Source organism: Staurois parvus, unplaced genomic scaffold (genome assembly GCF_062004578.1).
Source record: "Staurois parvus isolate SC_StPar_1 unplaced genomic scaffold, SC_StPar_1.0 ptg000137l, whole genome shotgun sequence".
Lineage (NCBI taxonomy): Eukaryota > Metazoa > Chordata > Amphibia > Anura > Ranidae > Staurois > Staurois parvus.
In genome coordinates, this window is record NW_028317933.1 from 10746004 (window position 1) to 10763312 (window position 17309).

The window sequence follows — 17309 nt, forward strand, 5'->3', positions numbered from 1 at the left end:
TTTAGTATGTTTCCCGAGATAAAAGAAACAAAGTATCCTTTTGCTCCAGGGAAAGTGACAGCTAATTCTGTGAGCTATAGTAAACAAAAAAAAAAGCTGGCATTTGCATTTAAAAAACGGCACTTCGTATTGCGAAAAAAATTTGCTAAAAATTCATAAACCGATGCATTATTTTCAATGGACTTTCATTCGTAAACCAAAAATTCCATTAACCCAAGGCTTTCGTAAACCGAGGTATACCTGTACAATCCAAAGATATAAAATAGCATAAAAACAATGCCTATACCATATAGAGACTCATGTATCACTTGCCCCCACATGGGGTGAACAATCTAATGAATGACCCCCTAGGTTCTACAGATTATGAAACCATGGGACGGTAATTCCAACGCGTTTCGAGGAAAAAGTATTTTCTCTTCTTCAGGGGATTATCACTGTCTCAAATAGGTCATATAAGGTATGCTTATGATGTGATTGTGTGTGGAACATAGGAGGTCGTTCATTATATTGTTCACCTCATGGGGGGGCAGGCAATACCTGGTCTCTGTATGTTATAGGCATTTCTTTTAATTATTTGATATGATATTTTTGTACTCTTTAATACACTTGTTACACAGTCTCTATTTACTCACAAAATCCCTGGGGGTCAATTTTCTTTTGGTATGTTTAAAAATATAGTTTTTGGTAACGTACTACCTACCTGGAATATGCATGTTCTTCCTGTGCCTTTGTTGGTTTCCTCCAGGCACTCTGGTTTCCTCTAGCACTCCAAAGACATGAGGCTGGTAGGTTAATTGATTTCTATATAAATTGCCCATATTGACACCCCTGCATTTCTGTCAGATAAAGCACCACTTCACCCAGAAAATTGTTGTAATTACAAATCTTTATGCATTCTCATGTTTGCTTCCTTTGTTTGTATTGGTATGACACAAAACAGTGGAGAAACAAAAAGCCAAATCTGATACATTCCATGCAATCCCCAAAAATGGACTGGACAAAATTATTGGCACCTTCTCAAAATTGTAAGAAATAATTGCATTCCAAGTTTGTGATGCTCCTGTTATTTATAATTAAACTCACCTGTATCAATTAACAGATCTTAATGTTCCTGTGTCCACTGTGCACAACATTGTCAAGAAGTTTACAGGCCATGGCACTGTAGCTAATCTTCCTGGACATGGACGAAAGAGAAAAACTTGATCAAAGATTGCGAGAAATAATTTTTTGAATGGTGGATAAAGAACCTTGATCAACTTCCAGAAAAATTCAATCTGACCTTCAGGCACAGGGTACAGCTCGCACTATACGTCACCATCTGAATGAAGAGGGACGCTATGGTAGGAGAACCAGGAGGACCCCACTGCTGACAAAGAAACATAAAAAAGCCAGATTGCAGTTTCCCAAAGCTTACCTGAGGAAGCCAAAAATCCTTTTGGAAGAATGTGCTGTGGACAGACGAAACAAAATTACAGCTTTTTGGTAAAGCCCATCATTCTACTGTTTTCAGAAAAAGCAATAAGGTCTTTAAAGAAAATACAGTCCCTACAGTCATACATAGTGGAGGTTCATTGATGTTTTGGGGTTGCTTTGCTGCTTCAGGCACTGGATGTCTTGACCATGTGCATTGCATTATGAAATCTGAAGACTACCAAAACATTCTGGGGTGCAATATAGGGCCCAGTGTTAGAAAGTTTGGTCTCCGTCAGAGGTCATGGGTCTTACAGCAGGACAATAACCCAAAACACGTCAAAAAGCACTCATAAATGGTTTCGACAAAGCACTGGAGAGTACTGAACTGCCCAGCAATGAGTCCAGATCTCAATCCCATAGAGCATCTGTGGAGAGATCTCAAAACAGCAGTTGTAAAAGGAACCCTTCCAATCTGATAGACCTGTAGCAGTTGGCGAAAGAAGAGTGCTCCAAAATTCCAGTAGAGAGGTGGAAGAAACTCATTAATGGTTACAAGAAGCGATTGATTCCAGTTATTTTTTTCCAAGGGGCGTGCTACTAAATATGAAATTGAGGGTGGCAATAATTTTGTCCAGTCCATTTTTGGGGTTTTTCAAGATTTTTTTTAAATGTATCGGATTTGGCTTTTTGTTTCTCCACTTTTTTTAGAGTCACACCAATACAAACAAAAAAAGCATGAGAATGCCAAAACATTTGTAATTGCAACAATTTTCTGGGTGCGTTATCTGACAGAAATGCAGGGGTGCCAATATTTTTGGCCATAACTGTATGTATGAATGAGACCTCAGATTGTAAGCTCCTTGCAGGCAGGGACTGATTTGAATATGTACTATATATATGTAAAGCGTTGTGTAAATTTTTGGCGCTACCTGTAATTAATAAATAATTATATAGCCTTCTCAGTATTTGAAAGAGATCAGTTGGAGCTGTGCAGAGCGTTGAGGGTTAATCTTTGTATGGTGACGCAAACCCCTCTTTTCCCCAGCTGTGGCAGCATTACATTTACAGGAGATCTGCAAGGATTTATTTTATTAGACTGTTGTCACAGTAATTCCTCTCCCCTTCGCAACAGCCTCAACACTGGTCTGATCTGCGTTCTGTTATTACAAATGTTCATACACTCTCTGCAAGCTGCCTAGAAGTCCATATTCATCTTAAGCCAGGAAAACAAGACAGGCAAAGGTGTAGTAAGCCAAGATGTGAAAAAGAAGCATAGAAAGGAGAGGAGAGGGAAGAAGGGGGGCTGGGGCGACTGATAAGGAGACAAGTGAATGGAAGAAGGGTGGGTATTGTGAGATGATGGAGTTTGGAGGAGCCTGAGACATACAACAGCTAAGACAGGAGATAACAATTTGAGGGTGGGGGAAGCAGAAGGCGCTAATACAGCAAGAGAGGGTGATACACAGGCTCAGAGACTATTCTGTATATATATATATATATATATATATAGGAGGTGTCAGGCCTCACAGCCTATGATGCTCTAACTGCAGATTGCATTAATCAGGCCTTGTAAGGGAGGGGGTCCTCTCCCTTCACACCCCCAGCCAGCCAAGTAGAGACATCTGTGTGGGTGTAGAGATATTTTTTTCTCTGCAAACTGGGGGTATGAGACAGCATAGGACAGTCTCAGAGCATGAGAATTAGGACATTTCCTCCCAAATCCATCCTCTCGGGATAACCTGCTAAGGATGCTCACATGACGTCTCCTAAGTAGTCCTTAAGGACCTGCTTTGAAAAGCTTTCAAGGATGAGTCATTCTGATTGCAGAAGACCAGCCTATGCATCTGCAATGTTGGATTTTAATGCAATTTCCAGAGAAGTACAAACTGTGGAATTAATACAGGATGGTGGGTCTAGAACGTATCATTACTGATATCTTGAGCAAGCTGCTCAAGATATCAGTAATGATACGTTCTAGACCCACCATCCTGTATTAATTCCACAGTTTGTACTTCTCTGGAAATTGCATTAAAACCCACTCGTGGACTAGATCTTTTCTTTCCTACAACGCAGGGTGTGAGGGGTCAGCCTATCCTAGCCGAAATGGTTAAGCCCATTATGGTCTTGATAAGATCTATATATATTATGCAGGTTAATAATAGAAGTGTTATGAGCTGCTGTATACAGTGAGGAACAGAAGTATTTGAACACCCTGCGAATTTGCAAGTTCTCCCACTTAGAAATCATGGAGGGGTGTGAAATTCACATTGTAGGTGCATTCCCACTCTCAGAGACAGAATTTAAGAAAAAAAATCAGGAAATCACATGTATGATTTTTAAAGAATTTATTTGTCTTGCACTGCTGAACATAAGTATTTGAACACCTAAGAAACAGCAAGAATTCTGGCTCTCAAAGACCTGTTACTGCGCCTTTAAAAAGTCCACCTCTACTCCACTCATTAATCTAACTTAGTAACACCTGTCTGAGCTCTTTAAAAACACCTGTCCACCCCACAGTCAGTCAGACACCAACTACTACCATGGGCAAGACTAAAGAGCTGTCAAAAGACACCAGAGACAAAATTGTGGACCTCCACAAGGCTGGAAAGGGCTACGTGGCAATTGCCAAGCAGCTTGGTGAAAATACATCAACTGTTGGAGCAATTGTTAGAAAATGGAAGAGGCTAAAGACGACTGTCAGTCTCCCTCGGACTGGGGCTCCATGCAAGATCTCACCTCGTGGGGTATCACTGATGATAATAAAGGTGAGAAATCAGCCCAGAACTACAAGGGAGGAGCTGGTAAATGACATGAAGAGAGCTGGGACCACAGTTTCAAAGGTCACTGTCGGTAGGACACTATGCCGTCATGGTTTCAAATCATGCATTGCATGGAAGGTTCCCCTGCTCAAGTAATCACATGTCCAGGCCCGTCTGACATTTGCCAATGACCATCTGGATGATCCAGAGGAGGCATGGGAGAAAGTCATGTGGTCAGATGAGACCAAAGTAGAACTTTTTGGTCTAAACTTCACTCGTCGTGTTTAGAGGAAAAAGAAGGATGAGTTGCATCCCAAGAACACCATCCCTACTGTGAAGCATGGGGGTGGTAACATCATGCTTTGGGGATGCTTTTCTGCGAAGGGGACAGGACGACTGCACTGTATTAGGGAGAGGATGAATGGGGCCATTTATTGTGAGATTTTGAGCAACAACCTCCTTCCCTCAGTCAGAGCATTGAAGATGGGTCATGGCTGGGTCTTCCAACATGACAACGACCCGAAGCACACAGCCAGGATAACCAAGGAGTGGCTCCGTAAGAAGCACATCAAGGTTCTGGAGTAGCCTAGCCAGTCTCCAGACCTAAATCCAATAGAACATCTTTGGAGGGAGCTGAAACTCCGTGTTGCTCAGTGACAGTCCCGAAACCTGACAGATCTAGAGGAGATCTGTGTGGAGGAGTGGGCCAAAATCCCTGTTGCAGTGTGTGCAAACCTGGTCAAGAACTACAGGAAACGTTTGACCTCTGTAATTGCAAACAAAGGTTTCTGTACCAAATATTAACACTGATTTTCTCAGGTGTTCCAATACTTATGTTCAGCAGTGCAAGACAAATAAATTCTTTAAAAATCATACAATGTGATTTCCTGAATTTTTTTTTAATTCTGTCTCTCAGAGTGGGAATGCACCTACAATGTGAATTTCACACCCCTCCATGATTTCTAAGTGGGAGAACTTGCAAAATTGCAGGGTGTTCAAATACTTCTGTTCCTCACTTTATATAATTGTACATAATTATAAAGGGTTTATATTTACAGACATTGGATTGAAGAGCACATCCAGTGGCTGTGGATTTGGTATTGTGTTCTCCCCAATGCTGAATGTTTTTCTGTAGCCTATCTTAGCCAAGATGGTTAAGCTGCTTTATACACCAAAGGAAAAACCTCTAGGAACAATAACAAGTACTACTGAACCTTACAGATTGCGATCATTACTTGGGTTTGACATTACCCGATGGTTAAACTGCCAACACTGCTTGCGAATATTGCCTATCCATAGGTTACTTAACTTGATCTCTTGGACAATATCTTACAGTTTTCCATTATGTCAGAGCAGATTCTCTGCTGATTTCTTTTAAGATCTTGTGTTCACTGCATTGTCCATTATAAGGACTAGACCAGACAGGGCTGGACTCCAACAGTTATCTTCTGAATATCTCCTCAAATAATTAGGACATGATCTGGCAGTTTTGAGTTTGGGTATAATGTCAAGCAAACTTCCAGCTGTAACCCGGACAAGATGAGATGTTATTGGTTTTCAATAATGACCAATGATAGAAAATTCTAACACGATTTAATAGTGTTGGCTTTCTACATGATGTCTATTGATAAGAATGTATGTGTCTGGAAATGATTATGCAATGCTATTTTTTTCTGCCTTTAAGAACGACGCAGCACTGCACTGGAATATACAAAATCTATAACTTTCCCTTCTGTTTCTTTTAGCCTACACAAGCCTGAGGAGTTATAATGACCACAGAGGTGGGGGCTGACACTGAACTTAATCCTGGACCAGACGGGCCTGCCCAGGATGGGGTACATAATCCTGCTCTGCTCCCACACGAAACCCCACAAACGCCGGCAAATAGTGTAGACAGGCCGGGAACCAGCGACAGCTCACGAAGACTTACAGAAGTGAGTATAAATATTGAGTTCTGCTGGAAGATGATACCCATGCATGATACAATTTCATGGATGATACTTGATAAGACCACTATACATTACACAGGTTAATAATAAAAGTGTTATGTACTACTGTATATAAAAATGTACAGACTTATTAAGGGTTGATATTTACAGATGTTGGGTTCAGGAGCACATCTAGTGGCTGTGGGTTTGGCTTTGTGTTCTCCCCAATGCTGAATGTTTTTCCTGACAAGGGATATACGTAAATGAACAATACTGCAGTGTTAGATGCTGCAGTATGTTTTCTTTAATGCACTGGGTGCTCTGTGACTTTGCCAAGTGCTTGTGTGTATATCCTGCCTAAATCTATAATAGTTTTAATGTTTTCTTGGATATATAGGTACAAGAAGTGAGCTGGACATAAATGGTTTTATTAGTGTGATAATGTTTTAAAACCTTGGTTCCATTGTGATGATAGCAAATTTGTTTCCACTGTCTTTTGGGGTAGACAGCCGCAAGCAGTCACTAGGGTTGGTGTCATCTGGTGCAGTAAAATATGGTGTCACCCCCCCTCCACCAAGTATAGTCCCCCTCCGTACAGACTCCCCTCCCTCAGGACAGACCCCCCTCTTCACTAAGTTTAGATTCCCCCTTCATCAGTACAGACTCCCCTCTTCACCAAGTATAGTTCCCCCTCCATCAGTACAGACCCCCCTCTTAACCAAATATAGTCCCCCCCAATACAGACCCCTCTCCCTCAGTCCAGACCTCCCCCTCCACTAAGTACAGACCTCCTAGTAGGGACGTGGGGGGGGTCTGTTATGTGCTGGGGGGGGCGGGCGCTTTAGCAAGGGAGAGGACTGCTGCTAGTAGGGAGGTGGGGGGGGTCTGTTATGTGCTGGGGGTGCTTTGGGAGGGGAAAGGACTTGTGCTAGTAGGGAGGTGGGGAGTTTGTTATATCCTGGGGGGCACTTTGGGAGGGGAGAGAACTTGTGCTAGTAGGGAGGTGTGGGGGGGGGGCGTTACAGTTTGCGCTTGGGGGCACTTTGCTTTGGGAGGGGAGAGGACTTGTGCTAGTAGGGAGGTGGGGGCATCAGATATGTGCTGGGGGGTGCTTTGGGAGATGTGATGGCTTGGCTCTTGTAGGGAGGCCGGATTTCAAATTCAACCCCCACTTGTAGCATAGGTCATCTCCTCTCCCAAAGTGCCCCCCCAGCATATATCCTCTTAACAACCCACCATCACCAATCACTCCTCCATCTTGTTTAATCTGCCTCCCTTGCCGGTCACTCTGCCCCCCTATTCTATCCATCTACAATATAATAAACTAACTGGGATTGAGTAGGCCAATTTCTCAGGAACAACATCCTTTCATAGTCAAACTGGCTTTCTCATTGATCCTCATACACTGTTCCTCATACACTGTGTATATTTTTTAAATTAATATACTGTTCATAAATACAGGCGTACCTCGGTTTACGAATTTAATGCGTTCTCCGGGACGTTTCGTATTGCGAAAAATTTGTAAACCGAAACACGGTTTCCCATAATGTTGCACCAGACAAAGACGTTTTAAATAACTGTGGACTTCCAACCTAGTGGAAACAGTTTGTGGAAGGCCTTTTTTTGTTCCAGCATGACAAAGCTATGATGACTTGGAGGAACTCAAGGGGCCTGCACAGAGCCTTGACCTCAACCCTACTGAAGACCTTTTTGATGATATTGAATGCTGATTTAATGCTGATTGGGAGCCAGGTCTTCTCATCCAACTTAAATACCTAGCTTCACATATACTTTTGTCGGAATAAGCACAAATTCCCACTGACACACTCCAAACTGTGGAAAACCTTCCAGAAGAGGTGAGGCTGTTATAGCCACAACCAAGGGCCAACTCCATATTATTGGCCATGGTTTTGGAAGCTCAATTAGGTTTCTGGTCCCATGATATATTCATATGTTGTCACCTTTGCCAGCCATCTATTCATAAGAACAAAGAATCAAACATCACAAAAAGTGGGTCATCAACAGTGAGACAAAACGTTATGGTAGAAATTTTAAGCTGGTGACATGTTGTTGCCCATGCTAGCAGGCCATAAATAAATGAATGGGAACAGGCTACAGTCATGTACAGTATGTATATGTGGCTACTGAAAGAGGTGGTGTTGTGTCCTAAGGGTCTACTGCCTTCTAACATCAGAAACAAAAGAGTTCGGTTTATTAGACCTCTACGGAGATGAATTACCTAATGTTTTAAGAAGTGTATTTGTTATACAAATGGTGGTATTATTTAAGTGCTGTCTTCCTTTGTATGAATGGCAGGATGAAGAGAGGTTTGATTTGGCAGACAGAACAACGCCCTCCCACACTCAACGATCGCCACAAAAACTGTCTAGAAAACCGAAGAGTGCACTTTGCAGGGTGACGCTTCTGGACTCTTCCCACTATGAGTGTGAAGTGGAGGTGAGAAATATAAAGGGATTCATTAAAACAAATATATGTCAGATATGAAGAGGAAATGATAAACTGATGATGTAGCAAAATCTACCTTTCTTTTACACATCACAGGCCAGTAATACACTTTTATTAGCAATGTTGTGAATCAATAACATTCACACCTGAGAATCTCTTAGATTGTAAGCTCCAAGGAGCAGGGCCCTCCTATCCTTCTTGTATTGAACTGTATTTTTGCTGTATTATCTCCCTTTATATTGTAAAGCGCTGAGCAAACTGTTGGCGCTATATACATCCTGTATAATAATAATAATAATTTTGTAGTGTGAAGCTTGAAGCTCCAAAACGATCAACGGGAAAAAAAATCAATATTACTCTATGGAGATGGTTCACATCTCCACTCCAAGACGCCTGAAGCTCAAAAAAGTTTTGGAGCTACTTTTGTAGCTCAAATTGAGCAGATTTGCAAATTTTTGGTGCATTTTTATTCCCATAGAAAAGAATAGAAACGCGCGATTGGCGCATTTTTAACACAATTTTTTTGCATGATTTTCTGCTCAAATGAAAAAAAACATAATAGTAATAATATATGAATAAATAAATGTAAAATAAATATACATATAACTAAAAAATCATGATAAATAAATATAAATAAATAATTAATGCCTAATCTTAAAAAAATGAAATACATCATTATTATTATTATTGTTATTATTCTTATTAATATTATTATTATTATTATTAATAATAATAATAATAATAATAATAATCATCATATTATTTTACTAGGTTTTAGGGGGTTAAGGTTATGGGTTAATTATTATTAATTTTACATTACAAATATTTATTTATGATTATTTTAATTTTTTGTGTATTTATTTTACATGTATTTATTCATTTATTATTATTATTGTTATTAATAATGTGTTTTTGTTCTGGTTTAGGTGTTTATTTTTTATAATAATAATAATTTGTTTAATATATTTTTTAAGGGTTATAGGATTAAGGTTAGGGGTTAATTATTTATTTATTATTACATAGTATTTATTTATGATTTTTTTTTATTTACTTGTGTATTTATTTTACATTTATTTATTCATTTATCAACCTATCCCTAACAAAAAAATAAATAAATAAGAAGAAAATAATAAAATATTAAGCCAAAAGCTAACCTTAACCCCTAATCCTAACCTTAACTCTAACCCCTTACCCTAACAAAAAATAAAATAATAATACATTCAAAATATTAATAGAAAAATAAATTAAAGCTGATGGAAAGCTGAAGCAGAAAAACCTAGCAACAAGCAATACAGCAGATGATATTTTTCCTACTGACTAATTAAAAAATAGCAAAGCTCAAAAACAGCTAAAAACGCTGTATGAAAACATGCAAAAACACACAAAAATTACGGTAAAATCTGTGCAAAAAATGCTGAAAAATGCTGCACTCTGATGTGAATGGAGCCTAAAGTGCTACTATAGGAATTTGCAAATAAATGATCATTAGCATCTGAGAATCACAGAATGCTTGGAATTTTATTATAGTGGATCTTTCTGCAAGAATAAATTCCTGACATGTCACAATATACAGTAACATCATATTTTTTTTCTGAAAAGCTGTGCCATTAAGCCATAAAAAATCTTACTTGAGATGTTCAAGTGATTTTGCCTAGGCTGAGATTTCATTAGTCTGCTGCAGGCAGGAAGAAATATTTGCTTAGTCTCCTGTCCCCTGTGATCAGACTTCAACATTGTAATTTTGTAGCACGTCACAAAGTAAGCCCTGTAAATTATGTACAGTGCCTATTCTTTTTATTGGGATGTCTGTTTTGACCCAGTAGTGCCAGGGTCACTGTAAACTGAATTTTAGGGAAACTGGTAAATCTTTGGTTGAAATACCTATAAGGAAATTGTTCCCCCTGTAAAGGATTTATATCTCTGTCCATTTATTCCTGAAATTTATATATAGCCTTGATAGACAGTACACACAGCTGGTGATCTGACTTTTCTCCACTGTAGTTCAAGTGGTTGTAAACATCAGACATGAAATATGAACAAAGCATATCCCACTATAGTGTGTACGTTTCTCAGTTAAGCACACCCAGTGTCATTTCTGCCTGCTGGCACAGGACCTGTAAGCTACTACAGTGTTTTCTGGCTTTCCAAGGGATTAGATGGAGCAGTGTAACTATGCTTAAAAAAGCCATACCTAAAGTTGCATTTTAACCACTTCAAGTCCGGACACTTTCACTCCCTTCCTGTCCAGGCCAATTTTCAGCTTTCAGCGCTATCACACTTTGAATGACAATTGCGCGGTCATGCAACACTGTACCCATATGATTTTTTTAGCATTTTTGTGAGACGGATAAAACTTTATTTTGGTGGTATTTATTCACCACTGGGATATTTTTTTTTTTTGCTATATAAATGAAAAAGTCCAAAAATTTGGAAAAACTGTTTTTCTTATAAAATTTTGCAAATAAATAATCTTTCTTCATAAATCTTGGCCACAATGTATTCAGCTATGTTTCTAGCAAAAAAAAAAAAACCCCAAAATTATAATTTTTGAAAACATATTTTTATATTTGTATTTTTTTTTTATATTATTATTTGTTTTTTAAACATACTGTCACGCTAGCAGTACAGTGTCACCATAGTGACACTGTGCTACTTGTGGGGAGTGATGTAGACTTTTTTTTTTTTCTTACACTGATTGCTTTTACACCCATAAAGGCTGTATAAGCAATCATTTCTCCTTTTCTCTGGCTGCATTCTTGCAGCCATTGAGAAATACTGTGAGAGCTGTGATTGGTCCCAGCTTGTCACATGGTACAAGGCTGTTGTGAATAGCCTTGTACCATGTGACCTCTATGATCATTCACAGATTTCACAAGTACTAGGCAATGAGGTCAGCAAGTGACATCTTGTTTACTATTATTCATGTGATCACTGATTGGCCAATCAGTGATCACATGGTCGGGACCTCACACAGAGGTCCCGTACAGCGGGCACCGGATCACAGTGCTGCGTGCTCCCAGGGAGTGTGCACAGGCTGTAAATGCGGGCGCTGTTTATGAACGGCAACCCGCTCCTGCACTGCTCCTGTCTGGCCGTTTATGTACATGGGCCAGACGGGAAGTGGTTAAAAAATATATAAATGTATTAATAAGTGTAATTTGTATATTTTTCTGGAGTTTAGCTTTAAATTCAGAGAAATCATCAGCGTAGTTAGAGCAATATGAACCACTCCCTTTTAGAAGGCTGACTGCATGGTCGTGTATATGACCTAATTTTAAACTGCTGACTTTTCTATGTTACAGAAACATGCGCGGGGCCAGGTCCTGTTTGATACTGTCTGTGACCACCTCAACCTCTTGGAGAAGGATTATTTTGGGCTGACATTTTGTGACACTGACAGCCAGAAGGTAAAGCAGACACTATCATGTTTAGTTTGCTGTTATGCTATTACCGAAATGCACACTTTATTGATCTTAGGACCAAGGGCGGACTGACCATTCCGGCACTTGGGCACTGCCCGAGGGCCCAGAGTCATTAGGGGGCCCCATGAGATGCCCATGATACCTTTCATAGGCTTTTGTGGGTGTGGTTTGAGTGTGGGAGAGGACACAGGGGCCCAATGATCCCCTATTGCCCGGGGGCACCATGAGTTGCTAGTCCGCCCCTGCTTAGGACTGTTATATCCTTTGTAGAAATGTTGCAATTCTAAGGTTTATCCATATAGATAATGTTAGAATGACTCCTTCTACATCATGTATATACCACTTCTCCCAGTGTAGGGCTGTTTATAGCAAGATAACATGCTTCTATTGGTGACCCTATAGCGTGGAAGTTACATCAAAGTGCAAGCTGCCGCACGACTTTTCTGCCCTAAACCTGTCACTTTTGTCTTTCAGAATTGGCTGGATCCCTCCAAGGAGATAAAAAAACAGATCAGAAGTGAGTGTGGAAAATTGTCTGCTCACATCTTTCTTTCTTTCTTTCTTGTCATTTGCTTTCTTTTTTGTATCAGTCCTTTTAAGATTGTTAATGAGGTGATGGAAAGTTTGCATTTTACAAATTCAAGCAGGGTAGACCCAAGGTAAAACAAAACCTCCACTGATATTATTATTAATCTGCTTTCTGACTGAACAAATCTTTTCTTTCTTCCATTCCACCCTTCCTTCTCTTATTTCCCATCCTTCTCTCATGCCCCCTCTATCTGCCTCTTCCTGTCCTCTGCCCTTTCTTGCTTCTTTCCCCTAATTTTCTCTTCTTCTCTTCCCACCTCCCATCACCATTTTCTTTGTCTTTCTTCTCTCACTTCCATTCCTTCTCTTCCTCCTGTTTGTTTTCTGCCTTCCTTTTCTCCTTCCCATTTCCTTTCTTTTTTTTCATTCTCTCAGTTCCTATGCACATCCTTCTCTCCCTTCTATTCCTTCTGTTTCCTTTCTGCCCCCATTCTCCCTCTATAATTCTTTTTCTCCCATTCTTCTCTCCCTTCTCCTTTTTAAGTCCCTTGCTTCTCTCCTGTCCCCAGTCTCTTTCTGTTCTCTCCCTTCCCATGATTTAACATCTCTTCCTTCCTTTTGTTCTCTGCAGCCTCCTCTCCCTTCCTTCTCTCACTTCCTCTTTTTCTGTCCTCTCCCCTCCACCCTTCCTTCCAATTACCTTTTTTCAGCTTACTGATTTCAGCCTTGTCTCTCTCTCTTTCTCTCCTTAGGTGGCCCTTGGTCATTTGGTTTCACAGTGAAATTTTACCCTCCTGACCCAGCACAGCTCACAGAGGACATTACAAGGTTTGAAGAACATAGTGATGTAATTAGCTAGTTTGATATGTTAGACATTAGTCTATCACGGGTAATTTCTAATGGGCTGATGCTTTAACAGTTTTATTTCTCTATTAAATGCCATGCAACATTTTTCTGGCCGTACATCTAACAGAGTCCTCCATTCATGCTAAACACCAAAGATGGATCAATCTTCTACTGCCGCTGCTGTATCCTGACAACCAGAGCTCCCAGCTGTCAAAATACCTGAACAGAGGCTGCATCTGATTGCATTCCAGTGCTGTTTGGCCAACAATTTTCCGCCTGACTCCGAAAATGATTTTTCAATTGAAGGATGTTGGGCGGGAGGCTTCTTCTGGCTCTAGTTCACTAGGAACCAGAAGAAATGTACACCGTGTATGGCCAGCTTTAGACCTGCCAGCCATCATAAAATAAGGAGTGATTCTGAAGCAAAAACTAGTCATCAAAAAGAAATAAAACGTGCAGTGCAACAATCCTCCTCTGTCTATTTTTTTCTACTACATAATATTGCATCCACATCCGTATGTACACCACTAAACCAGACCAAATGCTTTATGCAAATTATATATATATATATATCCTCCACATCAATAATACAAATCAATCCCCGAAATACAATATTCAGCGTCTCATGCATAAATCTTATATAAACACATAATATTGTGTGTGAATTAAAATTAGTTTTTATTTTCTATATAAAAAAATTATTATGGTGCTTCAATTAAATCTCTTCAAATATACATCCTCCCAGACTGTATTCAAGTGTCTTCATTAATCTTTAGCATGCAATAATGCCCAGTGAGTCCCACCTTTCACAATGTGCGCTTGCCTCAGCAAGTGGACTTATTACGTAAAGATAAACTTTAAAGGTATAAGAGCAGCGCTGCACTTATACCTTTAAAGTTGATTTTGGGACTGTTGCCGATATCCGGAGTGCTAGCAGCTATTCTTAAATCATTAATTCTGTAATTTTAATATTTATATACTTCATAATTTAGTTAGCGCTCTCTTATATATTCTTTAGATATTACTTAAAAATAGGTCACATGCCTCTTCCCCTTTAAAGCAGAGTTCCACCTAAAAAAATAAAATATAATAAGAGTCAGTAGCTACAAAAACTGCTTAAAATACAGACACTTACCTGTCCCTCGGTCCAGCGGTGTCCTCACCACGGCTGGTTTCACTGGCCGTCTTCTCTCCCTGGCACCAGCATCTTCAATGTGGGCACCCGGCTGTGACAGCTGGCTGCTTCACAGCCGGGTGCCCATTGCGCATGCGCGAGAAGTGCTGCGCTTTGTGAATGGCCCTGTTGTCTTCCTGGACCTGTCAAGTGTCCCAGAAGACTACGGGGAGGGAGGGGGGGGGGGATAACTTCCGTTTCTGATTGCAGCGGAAGTGGGAGCAGGTACCTGTCAAATTTGGGTACCCCTCCCCCCAGCTCCCCAAAGGGGCCAATCCTTAATGGGGAGCAGGGGACAAAGGCTTAAAGCAGAACTTCCTCTTTTGGGTGGAGCTCAGCTTTAAGGAGTCTACTTCCCAGTATCTATGGATGTTCCCTTCTGGGATCCTCTTCAGCAATCCCTGAATAGGTCATAGGTTTCATAAAATAAATTTTTCCCAGTGTTTTACAAAAATAAACCAAAAACCCTTTATTAAAACCAATAAAAATGTTACACTCACAAAATAGGTGCACTAAAAAACAGTGCATCACATATATAAGTACAACGTCCCCATAAAGCTAAGACTACAGCATCAACTATTCGAGCAAATCAGCGTCACTTCCAGGCAGACACAATGACGTCACTATGCCCTGCCCTGATATGTTTCATCACGGTCACGTGACTTTTATCAAGGGAATAGAAAAAGGATTGTTGTGCAGCACTTTTTATTTATTTAGTTTGGTGGATGTGGGAAACACATAGCAGTGTGGGCAGCAACAACTAAATAGGGGTTAATCATAATCATATTGGGATCAGGTTTGCACAGAGAATAATCTAATCTGCTAGTCATCAAAAGAATTGCTTGTTTTCATCATTTCAATTTAAAGCCCCAGCAACATTAGGTAAAATAATACAATTCTCTTTGGAGTCTCACTATAAAGCCTTTTACAGTGACTGTTCTGCAGCAGATAGTTAGAGAGAGATATACCTAGTACACACGATCAGAAAATCGTACGAAAAATACTGCTTTCGAATCGATCGTACGATAATCTGATTGTTACACAGCTTTCGTCCGAAATTATTTGAAGGGACAAGCACGAATATTTTTTGCATTTTAATCAGCGCAGTTTTCGTCCTAAAATACAAATACATGACATCACTTCCAAATTTTTCTTATGTTGTACAAGAATTTTCATAACTTTAGTAACCTCTTCACTTTCAAGATGAGACTAGCATGCAAAAAAATGCAGGGCCCTCCTAACCCTCTTGTATTGAACTGTATTGCTGCTGCATTGTCTCACTTTATTTTGTGAAGCGCTGAGCAAACTGTTGGCGCTATATAAATCCTGTATAATAATAATAATATGATCATTCATCCAATATTCTCATTGTGTCTATGGGGCAATAGGGATTGTACAAAAGAAGTGAAATGATGCCAACTGGTTACATTCAACTATATTGTTCTTTTTTAACGGAGTTCTTCTATACATCCCAGGTATTATCTGTGCCTGCAGCTGCGTGCTGACATCATCAGTGGGCGTCTGCCCTGTTCCTTTGTTACGCATGCCCTACTGGGGTCATATACTGTACAGGCTGAGCTTGGTGATTATGACCCTGAGGAGAATCTTGGGAATTACGTGAGTGAACTCCGTTTCTCACCCAATCAGACGAGGGAGCTGGAGGAGAGAGTGATGGAGCTGCACAAGACATATAGGTAAGATTAACAGGGTTGAGTTTCTGATCAGCAGTCTGCAATGGAGGACTGAAAGTGCCCACGTGTTTCTTTATTTTTTTTTTCTTATTATATCTTTTATTAGGTCTTTTTTTTCTTTAAAATACAAAAAGAGAGAAAAAAACTCATCAAATACATATAAGTTGTGGAAAAATAACAAAAAACACATACAATAACAAGCTTCTCCCGTACCTCCCAGATAACTCATTTCGTACATTATTTACAAGTAGGCCTAGTGTACATCTGAGTTACTCTCTGAAAAGGGATCTGCAATGGATTGCATTTAAAAAGCGATACAGGTATGACTGACAGGCATTAAGGAGGTGTAAGTGCCACCACCTGAGTGGCTGTTTTTTTTCCCACATTCTCTGATTGGAATAATGTGCAGCCTAATTTTTGGTTCATGGTTGTCACCTGTCCCCAAAGCAAAGCATCAAAGCCAAGGCATATGTATTACCCCATCCGACTTTGGTGTCCGTTTATGACACACAGAATAGCTGAGATTCAGAGGATCGCAGCTATTCTCTGGTCATTCACAGTTTGACACTCGAGATCAGCGGAGAACATGTTCAGCTCTTCACTGGAGATCTGTGTTCTCCCTCCAGATTCTCCAGCCCAGAGCTGGACAATCAGAGGAACCGCAAACTAATGCAGGCCATAGACGGGGAGAAAAACGGCAGATTTTTCTTTTAAAAAATGAAAAATCGGTTGTTCAAGCGGCCGACGTTACCATCAATGGTAAAAAAAATCGGCCGACTTTCACCCTGTCTACAGCCGGCAAAAAGTGTCCCTGCAGAGAGCTCCGCTATTTCTTTGGCAGTTTATGACACCCAGGAGAATATGTTCAGCCCTTCTCTGGAGATCTGTGTTCTCCCTCCAGATTCTCCAGCCCAGAGCTGGAGAATCGGAGGGACCGAAAACTAAGCAGAGATAATTTACCTCTGCTTAGTAAACTGATCTTTTACTGTAATCTCGCGAGATTATAGTAAAATCAGCCGTTCTCCAGAGTTTGTAGACCGTTCTCCAGCGTTTGTAGACCGTTCTCCCTTCGTTTGGAGAAC

General features: G+C 40.2%; 1 protein-coding gene across 11 annotated transcripts in view; it reads left to right on the forward strand.

Annotated features, from left to right (window-relative positions):
• Positions 1 to 17309, forward strand: part of EPB41L1 (erythrocyte membrane protein band 4.1 like 1) — a 229560-nt gene that overhangs the window by 144834 nt on the left and 67417 nt on the right. For all 11 annotated transcript variants that reach the window (XM_089673334.1, XM_089673336.1, XM_089673337.1 and 8 more), the window contains 6 exons: positions 5918 to 6106; positions 8417 to 8557; positions 11869 to 11973; positions 12463 to 12505; positions 13269 to 13344; positions 16012 to 16230. In XM_089673334.1, coding sequence (XP_089529460.1) covers positions 5942 to 6106; positions 8417 to 8557; positions 11869 to 11973; positions 12463 to 12505; positions 13269 to 13344; positions 16012 to 16230 — 749 coding nt within the window. In that variant the 5' untranslated portion in view covers positions 5918 to 5941. The remainder of the gene's footprint in view (positions 1 to 5917; positions 6107 to 8416; positions 8558 to 11868; positions 11974 to 12462; positions 12506 to 13268; positions 13345 to 16011; positions 16231 to 17309) is intronic.